This window comes from Balearica regulorum, chromosome 1, assembly GCF_011004875.1.
Source record: "Balearica regulorum gibbericeps isolate bBalReg1 chromosome 1, bBalReg1.pri, whole genome shotgun sequence".
Taxonomy (NCBI): Eukaryota; Metazoa; Chordata; class Aves; order Gruiformes; family Gruidae; genus Balearica; species Balearica regulorum.
Genome location: NC_046184.1, coordinates 14,262,639 through 14,285,100, shown reverse-complemented (window position 1 = coordinate 14,285,100; position 22,462 = coordinate 14,262,639). Strand labels below are relative to the sequence as shown.

The following is a 22,462-nucleotide window of genomic DNA, read 5'->3' as shown; positions in this document are numbered from 1 at the left end:
ATACGATACCTGATGCATTTTGCTTACTGATGAGCTACTGCCTCCCATTTGGATGGCCTGTCCCTTATGACAATCTTCACTATCTGTTCAGTGAGAGCATTTGCACACAGTGCCTACCTGGCAGCTAGATAAAATCCACGGAACATATATATTTTTTTCCAAGCGGTGACATCTGGCTTGTTAGCTGACTTGGCTCCGGTCTGCGTTCCAGACTCTGTTGCTAATGACTGTGCAACCATCCCAGAGAGCTGTTCTGGGTCAAACACTTACAGATCAGATGGGCTGATTCACCCTTCTGCAGAAAAGTGGGGTTTTTTTGGTCTTTTGTTTCTGCTTTTTACATTTGGCAAGCATAAAAGAGAATTTCATCATAGAATTGTAAATTCTTTCACCTCTGAGACCATTGTCTAGTGTTTTATTGCCTGAATACTGTCTCAGACAACAGAGCTGCAGCAAACAATAGGACCTACCTGGCTAAATAGTGTAATACTGTCATCCTGCCTGTTGTTGAGCTATCTATGGGGTTATATTATAGATGAGACAGATGAGTATATTCTGGCTTGTCTTAGTCCCTATGGATATACATAATATCTCACACAGGAGATACCAATTTCAATAAGACAACTGGAGTGCGGTTGGTTTTAGAATCAGAAGAGGATCATGACAATGTGTATGTAGTGCTGGGTGAAGGAAATTGGAGTCCTAGCCACATACTGTCTCTGGCTGTAGTCCTGTGGCTTGTCTGTGATTTTACTGATGTCACTACAAATTATGACCAAATCCCGTGAAGTGAAAAGAGTTATTCTTGTGGGGACTTATCTGAGTGGCAAATCGAGCCTTTTTTCTTCACACAGAGACCTCGAATTTTCACCTTGAAAATTAGTATCTAAAATAAAGAAGTTATCTATAAGCAGTAGAATTTATGAAGCCTGGTTTCCTTTAGATTTGTATTCTATTTTCCTCCAAAACCTCTGCTTGGCAATGACTCTGGCAATCTCTCCCTATATGCTCTGTGAGGACACTCCCAGCACAAGGGACAAGCAGTTGCTTCCCAAAAAAATCATATCAGCAAGTATTCCAGTAGTCATAACACAACAGACAGGCATCATTCTAAGTCAGAAACTGGCTAGGAAACAAGGAGAATGGCATCACTGACTTTCGGCATGCAAAAGCTCGGCATGGGGACGAGTCCAGGTTCCCTGCTGTGTTCAGGCACTGTTTCAGGTGTGCAATGCAGAAAACCTGTGAAGAAAGCGTAAATGAGTGGGCAATGGCATTCTCAGTCACCTCAATGCACTTTGCATTAGTTATGACCAGGTAAGACTAAGACAAACATTGGAGACATGCAGTGAAATTTGGTGAGTGAGCAGCAGGACATTAATTAATTGCTGTTATATAGCACCATAGCACATATCTAAGAGGCAATATAAACTACTCTGATACCACAAAGTCACAATTTAAAATATCAGTTCAGCAAGGCTGCCAGGGGATCACTGTAGATTGGGGAAAAAAGTGACAACATTTTGGAGCACAAGGATAGGATAGTTATTAAACATAGCTAGATAGGAATGTTCTAGGCTTAGCCAAAGTTCTGTCAATAAAGCCAGCAACACTGTCTCAAAGCAATGTTGCAGCTTTAGAAGGATTGCAGAAAATGGTTATGGGAAAAATCAAGGACAAGGAAAACCTTTCATTCAGAGAGACAGATGAAAAGGTTGCCATGGTTTACTGTGGAAAGGAGGAAGGGAAGGTAGGGAAGTGATAAAAGCACCGACTACAGGGAAGGTTTCAAGAAAGGCAGATCAAGAACATTTTTTCCCCCTTCTCATGATGTGAGAACAAGAGGATGTTCAATGAAATAAAAATGTATAGGTCAATATCAAAGGGTCTACTTCACAAAATGTCCCATGAGTTCTTTTCACTGAAAATTGTTTATATCAAGAATTTAAGGACAAAAAAAGAGATTGGTGATTTAGTGAGGATATAATAATTTTACTAAAACTCTAATGTTGCATTTTAAAGCTTAAACCAATTTCCAGTTACAAGAGGTCAAGGTAAGACCTGATGTAAGGAGCACATTGGCCTGCTTTGGAGTTTTTGCATCTTTGTATGAAAGAAGGAACTGCTAAAATCTGCTACTCTGTCCAACGATAGATTTATTAGGCACAGGATCAATAAACTACATCACTTTCTTCTGTCTTGGGTCCTCCACTGTTTATTATGGCAATGCTTGATGTTACTGGGAACATTACCTAATCAATAAGCATGGAATAATGACCTAACTGAAAATGCCACATTAGTTAAGAGAGGAGAGTTATCCTCACTGATCTTGTGCTATCAGAAGATAATTAAACTTCTCGTCTACCCTGATTTTTTTAACAGGCTAGTTCAATTTTATGTACAAATTGGAAGCAAGGCTATTGGTAACTCCTGCAACAGACCAAGAGCCAGGAATGAAGGTAAAGTCTCTTTTCCTTATAATAAGCTTTGTGTATTTTGAGTCTTCTAAAGTGGATTTGCCTTTTACTGCCTTTACAAAATCAAAAAGATTGTTTTATTTTTAACATAAATTGATTACCTCTTCAGTTTTCATAAATGGTGCAGAAAACTATTTACTTTTGTTATGCATTTGTATATATACTTATTTCCACTAAACCTAATGGTGATCCATCAATAGGAGTAAATTTGTTGTAGCTGTGATGGTTTAAGACAACATTTACAAGAGATGTAATAGCCTTTATTAGAGTACTTGATAGTGTTGGAAAACAGGTAAATTCACAACTACAGAGGACTTTCTTCAGGTCTGAAATAAAAGGAATGGAATTCAAGTTCAGGATAAAGTGGGCAACCTCCACTTCTGACGTGAAGTAGAGTTGTGTGCCTGAAAACTTGTTCAGCTTCTCAACTGCACCAGTGGGTCTAACAAAAGGTTGCCTTACAACCCAAGCTCATGCATGATTTACCTGAAATGCAAAATTATAAAGCTGCAGCTGAAAATATATTTAGTCTACAGAAATTCATCTCTTCCAGCTGTCTCCTCTCTTATTTTACCCACACGCTTAGAGTTATTGGTGTAAGGAGATGATATTTGTGTTTGGGAAGGATCAGCAGAGTTTTGGGAGCAGATTCCCCACGTAAAGTGGTCTAGTTTCCTGAAGACAGATCAGACATCTAGTAGATAAGAAAACTTCATTTTCATCTCAGTATAAGTCATTTAATATCAAGGGGCTGTTTCCTGATGTATGGCATTTACATTGGTACTGCCACAGAACTGCCATCTTTCAGCACAGATTACACTGAGGGTTTGGTTCGCTTCTCATTTGCACCAGTATAAGACACAGGAAAACCCATTATCTTTGAACATACTCCAGTATAAAAGAGTTCTACGAGAAGAAATATACATAAGAAGTGCTTCTTTCTTTCATTATCCCCTGTGATGAGCTCATAAGTGACTGCACAATTCTGCTATGTCAGGGTATTTGACATACTAGTGTAAGATATAAAGACTATTTTAAATTATCTAAATATTACAATAATTAACTTCTAAGGATGCTGTGAGCTTGCATAGGCAGCATAAGCATTGTGAACTGCCCATATCGGGAGCCCAGCTATCAGAATTACAACTTAGTGTTCCACACAAGCTGCAAGGATACCCAACATGAAATAAATACTGACTACGTTAAGAAAGTCATGTTATTCCTATGGTTTCTGTGGTACAATCATTAGTTTCACTGAGGTTGCAAAAGATTTGATCCTTTGAGTTTGGTGAACACAAGCACTATAACGTGTTGCAGCTGGTGAGGCCACATCACCTTTGCAGTAAGACTTTGTCCAGGACATGCCAAAAGCGATGTGCACTGGACAGGGGTTGGCAACTCCTGAGTACAGACTGAAGAGTTGCCCCACTTTGCTCTGTACAGTCAGACTAATTTCCTTTCTTAATTCTAAATACAGGGCTTGTCATTCAATACACAAATGATAACGGGATCACCTGGCATTTGCTACGAGAACTGGACTTCATGTCATACCTGGAACCCCAGGTTGTTTCGATAGACTTACCTCGGGATGCCAAAACCCCCGCCACTGCTTTCCGCTGGTGGCAGCCACAACATGGTAAGCATCGCTATCCTAAAAATTCGTTATACAGCTTTACACAACTCACATGTCAATGCTTCTCAGTGTGACCATGTTCTGCAGGAACTGCAGCTTACCAAAAGTACACTATGGTCACTATGGGTGCTGCTAGAGCATATTTAGGCTTTGCTCTGTCACACTACAGACGTCATTTACTTTTATAGCACCAAGAAGAATAGTGGGCTTAAGAGTAAAATTGCTTAAGAGCTAAGTTTAAACCAAAGATGCTGAGAGATAACAGAGAGGAGGGGAAAAAATATTACACAGAAAAGCCTAAATAAGATTAGAGGTTTTACCTTAGTATAGAGTGACCTGGAAAAATGGCTTACACATTTTATATAATTTTTTTCTCTGTTTTCGAAGAGAAGACGTAACTTGGCCTGGAATCTGCCTACCAGGTGGCACCCATCTCACTATTTTAATATCTCCACACTCCAAAACAGGGCCTCCGACCCCTGTCATTTCTGGTGTCCCAGCACCCTGCTCCCCTGCCTTCTGCTGCACCTCCAAAGCTCACTCAGCCACTTCCCATATCCTCAGCTGAAAGTAAAACCCTGGTGCTGACTGATACCTACAGCTGCTGTGAGACCTCCCGCCTTGCACAGGGGCACATTACCACTATTAAAAGTGTCCTGATTAAGTGTTTCACCTTTGTGCAAGGCAGCAGGTCCTGGATCCCTGCAGGAAATATAAGGTGATATTCAGACATATAGCAAAGTATATTTTAACAGCAATTCCCTGGGGAGAAAAGCACACAGCTTACATTCAGGTGATTATGGTATGCAGCTTCTTGGATACCATTTATCATTTTGATGGCTGTTTTTTTATTCATACATTTTCTTACAATGTATGTGCTGGAGTTAATTGTCCTCACTAGGCAAGAGAGCAGGCAAGGCAAGAGGGATGTGATTTGGTTAGGAAACCAGTTCATTGGGGCAAAATCGTGAGCAGCGACTGGTGCACCACAGACCATCGTTCTGCCACAATCGTTTGCCCTTGTGAGTGGTGCGATGTCAGACCTGTTGCCCTCTACCTGTGTCCTGCTCGTGGCTGCTGGCTCTGGGTGCACCTGGACGACACCTGTCCCTGCCAAGAGTGGTCACTCTAAGACCACCCGATGGCAGTCCTGTGGCTCCTAGTATGAGGGAGAGTTTATGACTGGAGGTTGAAATACCATCTTCCATAGCAGCACCCATAGGTGACAACTACTTCTCATTACAGATATTAGCTCCTTAGTAGACTGTCCTCTGTCTGCCATAACTCAGTGCAGAGTGGCCCTATCAGCCATGACCCACGTTCCTCATGGTGGCAAGACAAAAGTCCTGGCACATCACTGCGAGCTCATGATTTATTGTCAAGACTTTCGTTCTTCTCCTGTGAGAGTATGACAGTGATTGTACAGTAAGACGGCATTTCAACATGCCAATAGAAAGGTGAACTGAAATGAAGGACTGGAGAAGATGGTAAACTGAGATGCCTGTAGGCTGGTGAGCAAGAGGAGAGGTTTCCAGGAAGGAGAGCACTTCGGTGAATCACATCTATATCAAGAGCCTTCGGCATTTTCCTTTGTGTACTGAACTCTTCCATACAAAAGATACTTTGGGAACTAGACAGAGGCCTTTCTGATTTTGCTGTGGGGAGTGACAGGAAGGTTGTGACTCATAAAATGAAAATCTCCAATCTAGGGGCTCAGGGAGCGTCTCATTCAAACACAGGGAGAGCATATGATGATGAAGGCACTGAAGCCTGAGAAATGATGAGGGAAGTACTTGTGTTTATCTGAAATGGAAACATACTCTAGAGTCCACATTCATCCTTGAGCAATGTTTTAGTCTTGTTTAACAGTGCTCAATCTACGTGACTAAGCACTGCTCACTGGGTGAACACAGGATGTGGGCATGAAAAATAACTAACAGGGACTCCACTAACCTGCCCATTCTGCTTTTTATAGGGAAGCATTCAGCTCAGTGGGCTTTGGACGATGTCCTTATAGGGATGAATGACAGCTCTCAGACTGGCTTCCAGGATAAATTTGATGGAACTGTTGATTTACAAGCAAGCTGGTACAGAATACAAGGTGGTCAAGTAGACATTGACTGCCTGTCTATGGATACAGCTCTGATGTTCAGTGAAAACATTGGTATGTGTCACCAAATATTGCTACATTTCTATCCGCCTATTTTATAAATGTATTTTATGTATGGGTCAAGTTTTTACAAGATGGGAGGTATACATAAATTCAACTATATAGTAATCTGCAGGGAAGAGAAGGCTGAAAAAAAGGTGAAAATACAGATAACAAAATGGAATGACAGTACTGAAAACATATGCATAAGGCATACTTTTTCTTTTTTGTGTGTGTGTTCTCTTTTCTTAGGAAAACCTCGTTATGCCGAGACTTGGGACTTCCATGTATCAGCCTCCACTTTCTTGCAATTTGAGCTGAGCATGGGTTGCAGCAAGCCATATAGTAATTCCCATAGCATTCACCTGCAGTATTCTTTAAACAACGGGAGAGACTGGCACCTGGTGACAGAGGAGTGCGTCCCTCCAACCATCGGCTGTCAGCACTACACCGAGAGCTCCATCTACACTTCAGAAAGATTCCAAAACTGGAAGAGAATTACGGTCTACCTCCCACCCTCAACCAAGTAAGCACTGCTCTTCTGGCTGTTTAGCATGATATAGATTTTGCTGATCTAATTTGAGCAAACATCCCCCAGCTTGGGAATTTTCTGCATGTCTTTTAAATTATTAAATGTGTGTTGTCACGCCATCGGAATTTTAAATTTCACTTCGAAATATTTCATCAGATATAATGTGAACTGCAGGAACTCAAGGAAGTGACAACTTTGGATGAGTGAATTCTTAAATCTTGCCTATATGCATGACAGCAAGAACAGGAATGCTAAACCAAGTTTTTCTAACATTTACCCAAGAAGAAGCAAGAATTAATGCACTGACCCATCCTTTCATATAAAAGTATTTTCTGTCATTGTATATAAGTTGTCATCCAACAATTTGGCATGTTAGTCATGGCATTCAGCAAGTCAAAACACATGTTACTGGATGTGCCACCTCCAGCTTTTTGACTGGGAGGGGAGTTCTGCCTGCCTCCTAGTGATGTCACATAGTTGTAAATGGACATGGCAGATATGCTGGCATCCGTCTCTCTGAATAAAACCATGCTCTGGTTTAGAAATAGCAGATGACGATAATATAGCTTGCCATCATGCTGAATAATTCTGTAATACTTCAAAGCACCCTACACATTATCTCTGTAAATTTCACCACCCAGAAAATACAGTGGTAAAAATGGACACGCAGTAAATTAACAGGGACTAGGGTTCACATCTTGGTTTCTAATGCCATAGTTCACTCCAGAGGACCACACATCTTCCAAAGAATCTTCTTCACACATATAATGATATTCTGATCTGTCAAAGTCAGAGAGCAATTCTCTGTGTGTTGTTCCAGGATCAGCTCCTCAGCACATTTCCTGCCTGAACAAATGCAGGATGATCTAACCCATAACATCTTGATAGATTTTTTTTTTCCCGGAATACTTTGCTCAGCTGAGGATAACAAGCCAGTCAGCAATTACAGCAGTGTGTATGCATGTTTGTACATATATAGTCATGCATTGTTGTACATATATATACAAAAGTATGTAATTAATTGTTGTTTTTTTCTTTACACGATGCTTAGTATAAATGAACTTGCTTTATTTCTTAGTTTATTGAAGCAATTATATTGTTTTAACTCTGCTAGCGACATGTGGAGCTGTCAAATGCTAATGTAGTTAATAGTTTCTGCTTAACCACTTTGCTGACCAGTAAGAGTTGCAGCAATGTTGACTTTCTTGTTTTTCACTTTGGGCACCTTCCTTTAGAGTCTGCTGGAATTTTGCCTAAAAACTACCCTGAGAAATTGAAACTTCCTATTTCAACTGGAATATGAGTTTTTCCCCAAATACAGAATCATGCTTATTAATATGCTTTTGTTCTTCTGAAGTCTTTGGGATTTTCTTTATTATTTAGCAGTTTGCAGAGCAGACACTTTGAAGACTGAAATACATTCATTCTCTTTTTTCTAGCTCTCCCAGAACACGGTTCAGATGGATTCAGTACAACTATGCTTCTGGTGTTGATGCTTGGGCTATTGATAATGTGGTCCTGGCTACAGGTTGCCCCTGGATGTGCTCAGGCCGCGGCATCTGTGATGCAGGTCGTTGTGTGTAAGTAGCAACCTGCTTAACCTGCTTCATAGAAAGGACGCTGTGTTTTATCTAGGCCAGATGGATAACACCTTTTCCTCCCAATTTGTTGCTAGGTGTGACAGAGGCTTTGGTGGTCCGTACTGTGTCCCTGTCATTCCTCTGCCGTCTGTCCTGAAGGATGATTTCAATGGTAACTTGCATCCAGACCTTTGGCCTGAGGTCTACGGTGCTGAGAGGGGAAACCTGAATGGTGACACCATCAAGTCTGGAACAGCTCTCATTTTTAAAGGGGTCAGAGATTACTTACATTGAAAAAAATAATAAAAACAGTAGAGTTAAAATCAGAAAGTATTTTTTTTGTTGTTTCTCCCCATATGTTTATGTCAAAGTCTTTAGGGTAGAATTTGACATGTTATTTTTCTTGTCTTTTCCTGCCCTAAATATGCACCATGTTTGTCACAGTTGGTTTTTATGAACAAATGGGTTTCATCTGTTTGTTGGCTATTACTTTCATTTGTGGTATAAATTCCTCCTTAACCACCAAAAGAAAAGAATTAAACTCTGCAGCTGAGATTCTTGAGGCCAAATGAGTGATTTGGAAATATGGTACACATTACAGTCAATGGGGTTTGAGTGTTGAAATCTCCTGATCGGCTTTTGAGTATTTTCAATAATACAAATTAGTCAGCACTGTAGTGTATGTAATCAGTCTTTAAGTAGCTAGCCTGTGTTTTACTTAATTCTATCATTTTGACGTTTTATAGCTCTTTAAGTAATTTTTTGTAAATTACAGTTTTAAAAAGGCCAGGAAACATCATATTTTCTGAACTTCTTGATTCTTCAACAAAACACATGAATAGAAAGACTTTTGTTCACATAAGCACACAAATTTTAAGCTCACACCTGAATATTCTTTTGACACTGTGAATTCAGGTGCCCCAAAAAAGCAAAGTTTAATAACTTTGGGTGTAGAAATTAACTCTTTAGAAATAGTTCTTTGCAAAACCTTGACTCCAGTTTAACCTTTTTAGATGATCTGAATTACAAACCACAGAATGCGAATTGTCTAAAAATTGAATTGGTTGTTCCTGCAGGTTGTTCCCCTGTGGAAAGGGGTCTGAGAAAGAGGGAAGCTCTGAGAGGTGGTTTGCCAGATCTCTGCAGAACGGGGACCGGCTCTGGCCCCAAGATCCACACAACATTGAGCTCATCCATAGAGATGGACAGGACCTTAGGGGTCACTATGAGTTTCCTGTCTGCTCCCTTTCCTTACTGCTCTAAGTCAAGAGGTTGCCCCAGAAGAGGATATTTGTACAAAATATTTTTTGAGGCACAGAAGAGAGCTCCTAGAGAGGAGTCTTCCTGCCTGGAAATTAGGGTTCTTGGCTACTATACAATTTGCCAAAAAAATGAGTACACTAGCTTGGCCTCAATGTCTGAGTAAGTCAGTGCTTGCAGATCAGATCACATCCCAGTGGTTCAGAGCATGAACTGAATGAGCTGTACCTGTGTCTGTACCTGATCGTGTAGCTGTGCCTCTGGTGGTGACACACACCCTTATCTAGCCCTTTCATTACTATGGCTCACTTTTTGCCAAGGCTGTCACTGTCCCCATTCTCTGCCAGGGAGAAGGTGTGGGACAGAGAACTACCTCTCTCACTGCCACTGGCAGTCAGTGACAGACAACATCCAGACAATAGTAACCTGCAGAGCATCTTCGATAATGGAAACTAAGATTCACACTGTATGTTCTGTATTTACAGGAAGGACTGAGAATGCTTGTTTCAAGAGATCTAGATTGCACTAATACTGTGTACATCCAGTTTTCATTTAAATTTATTGCTAAAGGTAAGATCACTGTTGATTTCCTACCACTTCTCTATCTTTTTTCATACGTAGTAGCATCACAGAAAAGAATATGGATTTACATTTTCAACTTCAGTGTGCACGATCATCAGTTTTGTTAGATAACACAGGAACTTGTTTGAGATTCTGCATCATCCCTACCTTGCTACCAGCCTACATGGCAGTCTGCAGTAAAAGCGTGAACTGTGGTGGTATCAGAACCAGCAAAGCTAGTACAGTCTTTGAGCAAAAGAGAAACAAAATAGCTCAAGATTTTTAGAGATTTTGCACTATGTTGGAGAAAAATGAATTTGTCAGTTTTTACAGTCATAAAATGGTGCCTATAGTAGGTTACTTAAGGGACAGATAAGGAATTACAGAGCTTTTCATTTTCAAGTTTCAGTCCACCGCATTAAAAGCTCTTGCCGTTTTGCTTCCTAGTAGGTATCATAGAGATGACTAAAACCCCATAATTCTATTTAATTGTGCCTGAAGAATAGTCAGACTTCACAAGCCAAGTTTACAAGTTGGTGTAACAAGCTTGAGACACTTTATCTAGTACAAGCACAATGAAGCCAATGATTCAGTCTCACCCTGCTCCAAGCCCCTGCCATCTCTGGCCTTGCAAAATAATTTATCCCACTTAGGAGTGACATGGTGTAGAATCACTAACCTGATTGAGCATTTGAGTCACTCCCATGCAGTCTCAGATTTTTTTTCCAGCATTGTTTGTAGAACCAGCACTTCAAAGCTAAACTCTCAATATGCAAAAAACCCCCTCTCCCTTTGATAGGGAGGATGTTCATAGCTTCTGCAGGAACCTCGGTACTCTGGGACCGTACCCTAACTGACATGCCATTTGCCAAAGGACAGTGTTTGGTAGGATATCAAAGGATAGTTTTGAACCACCTTTTTCTTCCTAAATGAATATCTTAGCCAAATCTCTGTATGGGCAAGTAAAAATGTAGCACTCTCTGAATTAAGTTTGATTCCCTTTAATAGGCATTTAATCATATATATTTTGCTATTTATTAGTATTGTTTAGGTGCTTTATGGAAAAGGGAGCAGCCAAAAACATAACATGCCCCAAAACAATAACATGTCAAATACTTCATGTTTAAAAGCAAAGTCTTTGTGAAGACTTCTTTTACAAAACTATGCCTTGGAAATATTTCCACATATGATCCTTGCCAAAATATTAAAAAACATGATGAGTAAAAATATCATTCTGAAAGGTAGGAATAGCCAAAGGCTCAAGGCTGGATTTTGATACTTGACCCACAAGAGGTAAAGCAGTGCAACTGCAGGAGAAATTTTTTCTCATTAAATCTATATGGCTTGCTAGCCCTAGGCCTGGATCCAGGACTTAGTCACAAGAAGCTCCCTCATGTTGAATGCAAATTAATATAGCTGATCACATCCCAGCTGTAAGCATTAAGAACGGTGTGTTGTTTACTGTTAATTGCCACAGATAAGCTGAAATCAAGCTCCTGACTGCAAATGTCTCCTTCTGCTCTGTTCCACATGTGGTGGTTGAAGAGGGACTTTGCACTGGAGCAGAATGAAGCAGGAGCATGCACATCAGGCACTTTGGCTTCAGCAAATTTGGTTAATTTAAGATTAGAACATGGGAGAAACTTGCACAGTAACGCAGAGTGAGGCAGGGATGAAGAAACCATTTCTTAGTCCTTTTCTGCTGCCAGTTCCTGCCCTCAGATGGAGTTTTGGGGGATGTGCCGTCACTGTGCCACACTATGAAGGGAGTAGAGAGTGTAAATTTGACTGAGTGAGAACTTATCTCAAAGATAGCATTGCTAAGGCACTGATGTTGCTGGTCAGCAAGTCAGGTACGGCCAAATGTACTCTGGGGACTGAGCTTTTGCAGGGTAGCCAGCATCAAGTGCAAGTGCTGGGCTCTAAACAGCATATGTTAATACACAGCGCTGTATAGAGCCTTTATTGACTTTTTAAAGCCTTAAGTAAAAAAAGGAGGAGCTGGGAGTTGGAAAACATGAATTTTACTCTCCGTTCCAGCATTGATTTTTAGTCCCAGTCTAAAGCACAGAATATTGTGGTGTTGTGGTTAATACAGGCTAATAAAGAGCCTCAGTACTTTACATCAATTATATGATTTCTGGGCATGAATATGCTCATATCAGTGTCTGCAGTCAGAGCCACGGACTAGAAGTTTGTGAGGATAAGGACTGAGTCTTTATCTGTGGGTGCTACAGATGGTGATGATAATGTCTGGTACCTGGGACTAACAAGCAAATAAATACTGCATTACTGAAAAATGTCTGTGGTAGAAGGAGCTGGTTTGTTCTAATCTAAAAGAATTATAACACTGAGATATCATCTCATCTAAGTAAATTAACTGTGACCGTACATATAATGAACAGCAATGTAAATTTAGCCCCTAATTCATTGGCATTTTGCAGACAGACAAGCAAGGGAAAGCACAGGAAGATGTATATGCATAATACACATATAACCTCTCAACAGCTTAAGTTGTTGTTAAAGCAAGCCCATACTCTATAACAGATGTCAAAGTAACCTAATTGCATTTACACCTAGTGCTTCTTAAAACCAGATTATAATGAATGTAAATGCATGTCCTCTCTGCTCCAGGCACCCCCGAGAGATCTCATTCCATCCTGCTGCAATATTCTGTCAACGGTGGCATCACTTGGCACCTGATAGATGAGTTTTACTTCACGCAGACTACAGATGTCCTCTTTATTAACGTTCCTCTGCCCTACGCAGCCCAAAGCAATGCGACACGGTTCAGGCTCTGGCAACCTTACAACAACGGTAAGGAAGAGAAACCCATGGGACTCCAGGTCCAGACTTGTACAGCTCAGCATCTGTAAGAGGCTAGATTTTTTTAACTCAACAAGAATAGAGACTCTTAAATCTTGTTTCCTTATATTTCAAGTTCTTCAATTAAAATTATAACAGAATTATATTTACTGTTCTTATAAAGCTGCTGTATGCTTTAAAGTGAAAGGATCTTAACCTAACAAATCCTGACTGTGTGCAGAAGACTATCATCAGCTTTGGTCCTGGAGGGACTGGGAGATCAAGCAACACTGATAAAGTTAACTTCACTCAGGTTCTCCTCATTATTTTTAATGGACTTGATTCTAGTTTACACTGAGGCCCCATTACAATGCTCCAATTATACAAAAGTGTCCCAAGTGTAAATGGGAATTGGGCCTACCTTGCTCAGAATTAACTAGGCATTAAAAACCCATTTAGTAAGAGTATGTAGTGAGCAGTTAATCTTTTGATTAAATTGTAAAGGGCTGTAGAAAACCACAGGAGGAATGCAGCTTATTCCTACTGATTACAGGAGATGTGCCAGCTGAAGAAATCTTTCCTCTGCTCTCAGCTACTCTGAGCATATCTCTTAGCAGAAGCTGACATTAAGAGCTCTAAAGAATTCCAGCAATCATTTAGACACAGTGATATAGCAACGATTTATTCCTTGCAGGCAAATGCCTAGTGCACCTCTAACAAAAAATTAAAAAAAAAAAAAAAAAAGAAAGAAAAAAGAAAATTCAAGTCTGGTCCTAAGAATCAAGTTCCAGTTCATTCTTCTGATGAGTCCTGCCTAAAACTTTTAACTAAACTTTTCTTGCAGACACTATACTTAAGTAGGAATTTCATTTAAAATAAGCCTTTTAACTTTCTCTGATCAACACAAAGGCTTTTAGATAGATGAAAAAAACAATTTTAGATCGATGAAAAAGATTGAATTCATAATCCTTTGGAGAGAAGGTCACTCGGGGTTTTCTTCTATCTTGAAGAGCTCTTGCCAGGCAAACACAAGCTGCTGACTGCAAAGTGTAGAGTTAAATCACCCTTTCAGGCTGTTTGGGTTCTACAGCAACTGCTCATTTATCTGATTCTTAATTAAAGAAGACATTGATGCTAGAGTTTCAAAGTAAATATGTGATTTAAACAGAAGATACTTGTTCAACATGGTTTTTTCCCTCTTCAGTTTGCTGTGACTTCTATAAATTTTAGAGGAATGAAAGTTAATTCTGTAGGATCAGGCCACAGAGCTTTATGGGGACTATTTTCATGGTAAATGAAATTTTTCCATCTTCCATTTCCATTTTCACCACACTTTTATCACCCTTTTCTCCATGTAATCCAAGAATACTGGCTATTGTTCTGCTCTCTGAATAAGAGTAGTATTAAGTCTTAATAGGAATGTTCCCTTTTGCTTTGTAGGCAAAAAAGAAGAAATCTGGATTATTGATGACTTCATTATTGATGGAAATAACCTAAAGAATCCCATGATCCTTTTGGATACATTTGACTTCGGTCCCAAAGAGGACAACTGGTTTTTCTATCCTGGTGGAAACATTGGACTTTATTGCCCATATTCATCTAAAGGAGCTCCGTAAGCATCTCTCAGCAATAAATTAGAAAGAAGTGAAGTGACTGTGAATTAAACTGAATCTAAAGTACTTCTTTCCTTTTTTTTACAGGGAAGAAGATTCAGCTATGGTATTTGTTTCAAATGAAGTTGGAGAACACTCCATTACAACAAGGGACCTGAGTGTAAATGAGAACACTATAATCCAATTTGAGGTACTTGCCCTCAGAAAGTTATTTTGCCTTTTGCTTAGAGAGTTCTGTTCTTTCAGGTTCTGCTCTTTGGTGTATTTACCCAGCTGTTCTGATTGCCAAGTAAAGAAACCTGTCTAATTTCCCCTGTAATTGCTTTGATATCACTTTCCCTCATGTGGGTGTATCATGAAGCTTTTAATACACAGATAAGGGCAATTTCTGCCTTGAAGTCTTCTATGTTCTTGCCTAAATTACTGCTTTGTCCGTGCCTATATACTTGTACTGAGAGCATTAAAGTCCATGTCCTACAAGTAGAAGAGTCACCACTGGTGGACAATATGATAAGCAAAATTTAATGAGGGTCCAGATTGCCACTTCACAACCTGCTCAGAATGAGTGTGCAGCTGGAGCAGTGTGCAGCATTTCCACAAGCTGACCCAGTGGAGAGCTACAACTTCTTCTGTGACACTAGAAATTAGTTTTTCCTACCTACTGGCTTAACTGCGCTGGTTGTACTTTCTCAGAGAGCGAAGGCTCTGCTTTCCTTTTGCTTCTGTCCATACTTTCATAGAAGCTCTAGTGGAAGCTGTTCTTTGCCCATGACAGCCTGAATTCCTCCCATTTTAGGCAGTTATCTAAAGCTCATGAATAAGGAGCATATTTTTTGTGCTTCTCATATAGTCAGTGGAAACGGGCACCCCAATGACAGCACATAGTCTAAACTAAACTGTGTTTCTGGTTTATCCTAAAATCTAAACTGTGCATTGGCTAGGGCAGCTACTGATAAAAGTAACCATTTAGTCTAGTATGTATTAGTTTACAGAGGTCATTATATGGTCATTAAGAAATTGTAAAAGAATCTTTCATGTAAATTGCCATGCCACAATTACCAGGCTGCTTTTAACAAAGATATAGCGTGCTGTAACAGCTACATCATTAAACAGCAAATGATACCAGTTTATAAACAATTACTAAAGTGATACTAAGAATTTTTCAAGAAAACTAGGTTTAGCTGTGTGCTCATGCACGCTTCAGTTTGTCATGCAACTAATTCATAAATTATTGAACGCAAACCATTTTCTGTTTTAAAATATAGATTACAGCCTGTAGAACAAAAATGTTTGAGGTCACTTTAAGATATTTATAAGTCTTCAGAGCATTACTCTCATAAAATCTACATGCTTACTTCCATATGTGGTAAGAACATTGTTTTCAGCTCACATTTTTGAGGACATTAGTATAAATGAAGGAACTATGTATAATGCAGTAGAGTTTCTCTCTGTGTCTCAAGAGTCAAAACCTATATTGGGTCAAGCATTTCTCCAAGCTTCCAGATGAGTAGACAAGCCTTCTTGTCAAATGTAGGTTGATGGAACTCATGTGCACTGAAGAGTAATGACGGAAATTTGATGTAGGATGCATTTTCAACATTCATATACAGTTCTGAATATTACTGGGGTTTAGAAATAAATAGATTTTCATTACAGAGAAGTATGTTAAAAAGACATTTATTTTCCTCTACAAAAATATGTAAAAACCCCAAAATGTTTCATAGTTTTAGTACAGGCCTTGTATTTCATCGGCAATGGGGTTTTATTTATTGCATAGTAAGTATAGTACATCTTATTTTATATGACAGAGTCATCCTATAAGGGGACTAATTCTTCTTCTTTTATATAAGCAATTTGAAACTAAAAGAACATCTTATTTTCAGTGTGAAAGAAAAGCAGACTAATTTGCACTGGGGGCATGCAGAAAATATGTCTAAGAAGTCTCAGTTTCTGTACAACATGTCTTTTTTTTTTTTTTTTAGTAGTAGAACTGTTGTTTATGTAGGTTTTCTGCCTTTTCTACTGTTCTCTACATCAGAAATCTTGTAAGAACACCCTGAGAAGTTTGACATTGCCAAACTATGTTTTGGTGTGACACTGAATCTAAATCCAGTCCAGCTATGATACTCTCTTAATGCTGTCTCCTAGGGCTTTGCCACTCTGCGTGAGCAAAAAAGTAGTGAGTATGAAAATTGAAGAATATATTGATGTGATACAGCACACATCCTGAAGGGTCCTATGGCATAAGCTTTTTTTTTTTTTTTGAAAGTGTAACAAAAGAGGAGCATAGTGCAGCTCAGCAATTAAAAAAAAAAGTTTACATTTGCACATTTTACTTTAATATTTCTGGTTTTAAAAATGCATATTTTTTTGCTGGTGGGACTACCTGATAGAGGACTGCAAGAACTGATATGTTTGCTCCAGCCACGTTAGCAGCTCTCCTTTGGGATTTTGTCTAATTAACTTTATGGTTTTCTCTTAGTAGAAGTAGTTGAGGATTTCATATTACACTCATTATATGATAAGCTGAAGTGTGATATGCTCATGGACAGGTAGGGCAATGTGCAAGAGCTGATGTTCACGTGCATGTCCTAGTTGTTAAATGTGTTCCCAAATCACCATTTTCCTGGGCTAAATAAATACCATACCAAATGAGGGAGGCTGATGAAGACAAAGAGTGATTAGGAGTCCCACAGCCTGCCCTATGTCATCTTCTGCATTTCATGTCTTGGCCCCCAGATCAATATCGGCTGCACCACTGATAGCTCCTCTGCTGACCCAGTAAAGCTGGAGTTCTCACGAGATCTGGGGGCAACCTGGCACCTGTTGCTCCCCTTGTGCTACAGCAGCAGCAGCCACCTCAGCTCCCTGTGCTCCACTGAGCATCACCCAAGTAGCACTTACTACGCAGGCACCACTCAGGGCTGGAGAAGGGAGGTCATTCACTTTGGAAAACTGCATCTCTGTGGGTAAGTGTCCAGCTCCTATTGGTAAGTGTCCAGCTGCTTGTTGGTTTGGTTTTATTTCTGTTGTCCACCCAAAATGTCCTCCCAGCACAAGAGTGGTCCATAAGAACTGCAGCACTAGAGCAGATCGAGTGACCAGTTTTTCTCTGCTTTTTGTCCAAAATGTCAGTTAGTGTTCAGGTGATTCCCAAAAATATGTTGTGCCTAATGCTAATGTAGAATAACCACTGATAATTTGCTATTTATCCATATATCTAATCGGTGACGTTTTTATGGAAGTTGGTTGCATAGTAAAATGAAGGCAAAACTGACTACCTTTGATGTTCCTTCAATGCTCTCTACTGCAGTGCATTAGCCATTTAAATTCATGAAGGATATTCTTGCATGAAGTTTGAGATTCGATAGAAAATGCACTAAAACATGAGCTAGCATAAACTTGGTTCTCAGCGTAAGGAAATGGACTAATATAAGTACTCAAGGTCTCTTGTAGCTTCAGAGTTCTCTGATTCTAAGAAATTAACTGCGGCAGTCACTCAGAAACTTAAAGTTTGTAGAAGAAACCAGGTTGGATGACAACAGATATATAAGCATAGAAAAACACTATATGCTAGCAGGCATAATAACATGTAACTTTTCAAAGTATAAAACAGTACTGTTTACTTTTTCAGGGAAAACTGTCTTCTAGCATCAACTCAGTTTGTGTAAAAGATCACATCATTAAGGATTAAACTGTAGCGCATTTGAATGAAAATGAGCTATGCAACTATGAGACCAAGTATTTATGAAACTACTGCATGCAATGGGCCCTCCCCTAAATAAGTGGCCCCATATGTGCCTCTGAAAGTATGAAAAGACCTGTATAAGAGATAAGAACCAAGTTTGGAAAGCCTGGATGTTTAATAATTTAAGAAAATGTTTAAATTTTAAACTTGAATTTCCTGGTTTATAACAGTTGGCTTTTAAAGCATGGAATAGATAACCATCTCATGCAGCAGCTCATTTTTCTTCTGTTTTTGCCCAAAAGAATTATTTGACCTTTTACCCAACTACGAATGCATCCCTCCAAATGAAATTTTTTACTATGCAGTTTCCTAATTCATTTAAACCTTCCAGATATTTTGATTTCATCCTCTGTTCCTGAGTGTTTCTGTCCTGTTTGCCTGCCTGCCTTCCTATTCCTTCCCCAACACGTGAGGCCACAAGCCAATTGCTGATGGCAGGCAAACCCAGCAGTGCAGAGCAGCTTCCATGGAGCATTCGGTGCCATGACATTCTTGGGCCAGAGGGCTGAAGGGGGATTTTCTCTACCAGAATCCCCTGGAATAACAAGAAAAAACACCTCCAAACCTGATTCCTTGTGTAATGCTAAAAAAAACCCCAGCTTTTTCATCCCCAAAGTGTCAAGTGATTATATTTAAATGAAGATGAAGACATCTTCAGTTATTTCTACTACATATGTTATTTTGGAAATCAGTATATATTCTCAGCAGACAGCTGTAACTAAGAATTAGTATTCCAGTTATGTCCTGAAGGAAAAGCCCAGGGCCTGTTGAGCCAGAAAGAAACCCTAACCGACTTCAGCAAGACCGGTATTTCACTCCCTGCTTCAGACATGAGTCACACTTCACCCTCGCCTGGAGGGAGCCTGAGAGTAGGAGCTCATGTGCCTTAGGGGTGGAATGAATCCAGCCCATGGGGCAGAGATGTCTTCTGCAGAGGAGCTTAAAACACCTCCAGCCTCACACTTGTGTGCTTCACCACACTAAAATCAATGTTTTTGACTTCCAGTAGGACCCCGGTTCTTGGGTATCTTTCTTGAAACTGTTAGTAGACGTCCCTACTGCTCAGCTATCCCTTATCACCTGAATCCCCTCATAAAAATTCCTTTTTAGAAAATCAAGACAGAAAATATTATCAGCTACCTGTGTTATTGATTCACCTGATGCATTTAGATATCTCTAACAAACAGACACATTAAACATGCAATGCAATTAAGTGCTTTCCCCTTCTCACTCTTCTGGTTTCCTTCCTCCTTTAAAACATTTTCTCTTTTGGGAATAAAATTAGTCTCTCAAGTGTTTTTCCCCAGCTCAGTTTGTTTTCCCTCCTTTCCCAGTTGGTTCCTCTTTACATGCAGCATTGATGCGAGTAGCACTAAGAAGGCGAATTAAAAATGACAGGACAGCACCCAAAGGGGAATATAGTTTAAATTAACAACTTGCAGTATCAGTCTGGGTTAGATTAAGCTGCCTGAGAGCAAGCTAAATACCTGGTGACATGGCAGATCATGTTCTCTTTCTGTGTAACTGAGGGTGAGATCCTACCACCCCAGCTCCACAGGTGATGTTCCTGGGAGCAGGGTGGCAGCACGAAGTAGGATTTCACTCTCCAGGAGAGGGTGGAAGTGGCCCAGTCTGACCCAAACACTGTATGCCAAAGCAGAAGATCTATAAGACCACAGCCATTCATCCTCCCCACAAACAATGGAGAGAAGAGTGGTTAGATTTCAATTCCCATTTTCAAGTCCGTCATTCAGTTTTGGTATCACAACTAATGAATAATGTTGGGGTTTTTTTCTGTCAGTACTTGGGTTGAATGTCAGCATAAAGATGCATGAGATACTGAAGGAATTAAATATAGCAGTCAGTTTCTAGAATTAAGCTATTTATTAAGCCAATTCCAACAAAGAGAGTACTATATATATGCATAGATGGAATACAAAAAAGATGGAACTATTATTTAAAGTATGCACACTTTACACCTTTGTCAGGTTGGCAAGGTTCAGATGGTACCAAGGATTTTACCCTGCTGGATCCCAGCCAGTGACTTGGGCCATTGACAACGTGTACATTGGCCCGCAGTGCGAAGAGATGTGCAATGGGCACGGCAGCTGTATCAACGGCACAAAGTGCATCTGCGACCCCGGGTACTCTGGACCAACCTGCAAAATCAGTACCAAGAATGCTGACTTCCTTAAGGATGATTTTGAAGGTATCTCATCTCTTTTTTTGGTCTGAATTCTGCCTGTCTGTCTTAGTGGAACCGAGGGCTCAAGGGATGAAATAGCAAAGTCTTCCTCACCTGTACACCTTCTGAATGTGATTTATGCTGTGGGACTATTCCCATGAACCAAGTTGTTTAGATGTCATTCTGAAGCATGGTTTGTGAATGTCTGATGGCTATCAGTTGTCTGGTTTGGAGTGTCTGACTTTGTGAAGTTGTTAATGCTGGGATACAAAATCTTCACCAAAATAAAATTTCCTGAAACTGCATGTAGCAAATAATTTTAGAAGAAAATGATGGTTTGATGGTAGCTTGACTTTAGCACAGACAGAACACATGTGAGTGAGGCAAACAACAGAGGGATTTCAGGTTGTGTCATTTCTCACTACAAGGGAAATCTAAGTGGCCTTAATACAGCAGGTATCATTTCAGAGCAGACCATGTGCCTCAGTGGTGAGGGCCACTGCTCGGCAGGCACAGCAGACCCCAGTGAGCAATGCCAGGCGGGAACTCAAAGTCTCGTGCGTGCCTGGGCACACACAGCATCTTGCACACAACTCTAAAAGCACCTCGAGATTTCCTCTGCTAGCAAGCATGGCAAGAGCACGCTTTGAATAAAGCAGCACCCGTGAACCTAAGTCATCCCTTCGTAGGTGCTGCTGTTCATTTTAAATTTTGCCAGCCCTGGCTTGCATGCTACCACATGGTACCCAAAGTTTCTTTATAGGCCTGAGTACTTTGTTGTTATCTTAAGAAAAATGAAGAAAAGTGGAAAATTTTGTGAATAACTGGAGACTATGATCCCAGATTTCATACTTATGGGTTTATTTTATTTATTTTATTTTGATTCATAGCAGTTTTCTAGAATACATTGCATCAGAGACATTGAGTATTTCTTCACTCTGCATGTGATGTTTAATTTAGCTCTCTTCCTCTGGAAATAGTACTCTTGTAGTAGGAGCACTTTGGAGTAAATCATAAATATGTATTTACTGTGTATTCAGGTCAGCTGGAATCAGATAGATTCCTGCTTGTGAGTGGTGGAAAGCCGTCAAGGAAATGTGGTATCATGTCTGGAGGAAACAACCTTTTCTTTAATGAAGAAGGCTTACGTATGCTGATGACTCGAGACCTAGATTTGTCACAAGCCAGGTAACACAATTTCAAAGTTCTTTCAGGATTTCACTGAAGAAATAATATACTGAAGAATAGTATATATGTGATACTTCTGTGGTAAAGACAAGCTGATATTTATTTACTCTAGTAAATATTCCACTATTACCATTTTAAATTAAATTTAACTTCAACTTTAATGGGATTAACCATTTAAATGTTACTTTTTTCCTTGAATAAGAACTCCAGGATCTGATGCCATGTGTTCAGTAGTTTATGCAAGTTTTTTCTTGAATGCATAACATGAGAAATCGATTGCATATCACACACTCTCCTTGTCTTAGAGTTTGGTGTATTACGAGCTGTTGCTGAAACAGGAGTTACTGCTACCAGTGTAACTATTACATTCATCATCTCATAATTCTTTCATTTCTGAAGCTTACTTTCTTGTTATTGTGCACATTTGTTTCCAATAATTCACTGAGAAATTCCCATCAAGCTGTCACCAGCTACACTGAGCACAGCAATTGAAAAACAAATATTTTTAATGTATTTAGAGATTATATTGTATCATTACAGCCTACAGTGGAGATATTTGATGAGTGTGATATGCTAAGTAAGCCACATTAAAAAGTTTACACTAATATAAATTAAACCACATCCTAATTGCATGCATACCAATAGGCATTGTTTTCTAATTTATTCTGTATCTTAGCTTATATCCTTATATTATTATTTTGGAGACACTGCATTTTCTCTGAGACTTTTTT

The 22,462-nt window shown here is 39.6% G+C and overlaps 1 protein-coding gene across 2 annotated transcripts in view; it reads left to right on the top strand.

Annotated features, from left to right (window-relative positions):
- The window catches only part of RELN (reelin), a 297,263-nt gene that overhangs the window by 235,182 nt on the left and 39,619 nt on the right, over positions 1–22,462 (top strand). For both annotated transcript variants that reach the window (XM_075738184.1, XM_075738246.1), the window contains exons 31-43: positions 2,383–2,459; positions 3,955–4,113; positions 6,086–6,274; positions 6,512–6,785; positions 8,231–8,371; positions 8,467–8,644; positions 10,117–10,201; positions 12,827–13,009; positions 14,438–14,609; positions 14,698–14,800; positions 17,350–17,579; positions 20,347–20,567; positions 21,584–21,731. In XM_075738184.1, the coding sequence (XP_075594299.1) occupies positions 2,383–2,459; positions 3,955–4,113; positions 6,086–6,274; positions 6,512–6,785; positions 8,231–8,371; positions 8,467–8,644; positions 10,117–10,201; positions 12,827–13,009; positions 14,438–14,609; positions 14,698–14,800; positions 17,350–17,579; positions 20,347–20,567; positions 21,584–21,731 (2,160 nt within the window). The remainder of the gene's footprint in view (positions 1–2,382; positions 2,460–3,954; positions 4,114–6,085; positions 6,275–6,511; positions 6,786–8,230; positions 8,372–8,466; positions 8,645–10,116; positions 10,202–12,826; positions 13,010–14,437; positions 14,610–14,697; positions 14,801–17,349; positions 17,580–20,346; positions 20,568–21,583; positions 21,732–22,462) is intronic.